This window comes from Lolium perenne, chromosome 5, assembly GCF_019359855.2.
Source record: "Lolium perenne isolate Kyuss_39 chromosome 5, Kyuss_2.0, whole genome shotgun sequence".
NCBI classification, from domain to species: domain Eukaryota; kingdom Viridiplantae; phylum Streptophyta; class Magnoliopsida; order Poales; family Poaceae; genus Lolium; species Lolium perenne.
The window spans coordinates 5,277,523-5,279,933 of NC_067248.2; the positions used below are offsets into that span (position 1 = coordinate 5,277,523).

Genomic DNA, 2,411 nt, shown 5'->3' on the forward strand with positions numbered 1-2,411 from the left:
AGCATGGACCATTGCTCTCTTTAACTCGCATGATCATTGCCATCCACCGATGGAAGACATAGAATTGCAGGAATGCAGGTTCATGTTCTCTGCAGTATGATAGTATTGGGAATCATTGTTTAGGGATTCGGAAAGTGTTTGACAAGGAGGAGAAACACACAATCCGAATTTTAACAAGAAACTTTGGATGGACACAATTTTTCTCCAACATACGGTACAGGCAAACGAATTTCTATTCCAAACTTCACCGCCAGAATTGATATTTTCTTTGATAGCCAGGGGATGCTGTAGTACAATACAATCCTATACAACAGATTGGGTACATAACATAAGTGCCCTCACAAGTCATAGAAGCACGGTATGTATATCTTCAAGCTTGACTTATTTATGCATGGAGGATCATTATCGGCAGTTTGATCAGCATTTTGCTGCACCCGATTCGCCCATGGCGATCCCCACCGGCTTCTTCACCGCCACAGCCGTTTTTGAGGAGTCCAAAGTAGCCCTCTGAACCAGGATGTATGAGGCGATGTCAAGAGAAACAACAACAAGGAATAAGATCATCCCTGCCATGAAAATCCCGACGCCTGGCGCAATACAACTTCCATTCTTGGCGATATTCCTCGTATAGCCGCCCATCCCTAGCATGGTGCCCACCATGAAAAGTATCACCACTTTAATCGAAAGGATCCTGGAAGTTCGCACAGCATAGAGAAGAGATTTATTGAATAATCCTTTTCTAAAAAAGGAGACCCACTTAATTAATCCTTGCATATAAAAGCTCCTTCACATAGGTATTTAAACAGTATACGGGGTACTTTTCAGTTTATATACGTACCAGGAGGAGACGAACAAGAGGACGGCGACGAGGCGCATGGTCTGGCTGGGAACATTCCGCCACGCTCCGCAGCAGCCGATGACCGTGCTGGCGAGGACCTGCGTTGTCAGCGACAGCGCCGCCGCCACCAAGCCGAGTGGCATCGCCGGCGACGGCATGTACCGACAGAACTCTCCGTGATCGCGCGGATTGGGATACACATTCTGCGTGCATGAATAATAATGCATCACACGGTTAAAAAGAATCAGCAAACTAGATTAATTAAGAATGGCCGCCTGACGTTACCAACGCCATGTAAACCGCGGAGATGGCACCGGATATGACCGTTATCACGGCGAGCACGCCCGCCGCCACCACCACACCTTTCTTCCCCATCGGCGGCGATGATATCACGGCTGATTAATTTCTTATAGTTAATGGCCAGCTGATCAGTTGGAATATTGGGTCTGTCAGATATGAATGCTTAGGTACTGAAGTACACATATATATAGAAAGAGAGATATATGATGAATAAGAACGTGAGTGCAACACATTAACTAGGTTCTCGAATAAGGCTAGCTCGACGACGGTCTAACTGAAGATCATTGTTATGTAAGCGCATTGGTGCACCTCGTTACTAGCTAGGAGTACAATGTCAGTACATGTAGAATCAAGTTGACTTGCATAAAATACAGATATGGGTCTTTGTAACTCGCATGCATGCGCGCAGCATGTCGATCTTAAACGTCGTTATGTGCGTTGGCATGACAAAGTTACTTTGGGCTCTCAGCTGGGTGCAGTGCATGCATGTCTTCACCAAGAAACAACAATATATATAAAATCTTCGGCACAGTTAGTTTCAGGGTCTTTGTCATGAAAGTAGCCTAGTTTTTTTTGAGAGAATGTCGCACTTTATTGATTAAATAACATTAGTACATAGTTCAGCCCGAATGCAATCCGGGATAACATCAACAAAAAAATTACAAATAGAGCGCTCAGACCAGCGAGCTAACCGATGTGCTATGACATTCAAATTACGACTATTATGTTTGAAAGAACACGAATTGAAACCTTCTGACAAGGACTTGATATCGCTCACCACAATGCCATACATTGACCGGTTCCGAACTGGCGAAGAAATGCGCTGGATGATAGACAAGCAGCCTGAGACCAAGATCATGTTCAAGTATCCATGGTCTTTCAGCACTACTACCAACGCCTTCCTAATGGCCAGTGCTTCAGCAAGCTCATGCAAAGGAAACTCGTCAATACCTTCGTTGTAAGAAAGGATGAAGCTCAAGCGAAGGAAACTCGTCGATACCTTCATTCAAAATAATTGCTAAAAAAATGAACATTTTTAGATTTGAAAATTATTCAAATTTGACTTTTTTAAAAGTTTGAACATTTTCCAATTTTGATTTTTTTCAAATTTAAACTTTTTCATTTTGAACATTTTCAAAGTTTGAACAGTTTTTAAATTTAAACATTGTTCAAATTGGTGGTTGAATCTAAACATATAAAACCGAAAACCATAGAAAACTGATCAGCGAAAGAACGAACTTAGCGCCATGTCACAGAGATCAATGTTGGTGCG

General features: G+C 42.7%; 1 protein-coding gene across 1 annotated transcript; it reads right to left on the reverse strand.

Annotated features, from left to right (window-relative positions):
* Window positions 1-343: 343 nt before the first annotated feature.
* On the reverse strand, window positions 344-1,276 carry LOC127326393 (uncharacterized). The gene is made up of 3 exons (XM_051353261.1): window positions 1,124-1,276; window positions 839-1,041; window positions 344-691 (listed from the first exon to the last, which is right to left on the reverse strand). Exons 1-3 carry the CDS (start codon window positions 1,211-1,213, stop codon window positions 418-420), a joined length of 567 nt encoding a protein of 188 aa, XP_051209221.1. The 5' UTR covers window positions 1,214-1,276; the 3' UTR covers window positions 344-417.
* Window positions 1,277-2,411: the final 1,135 nt, after the last annotated feature.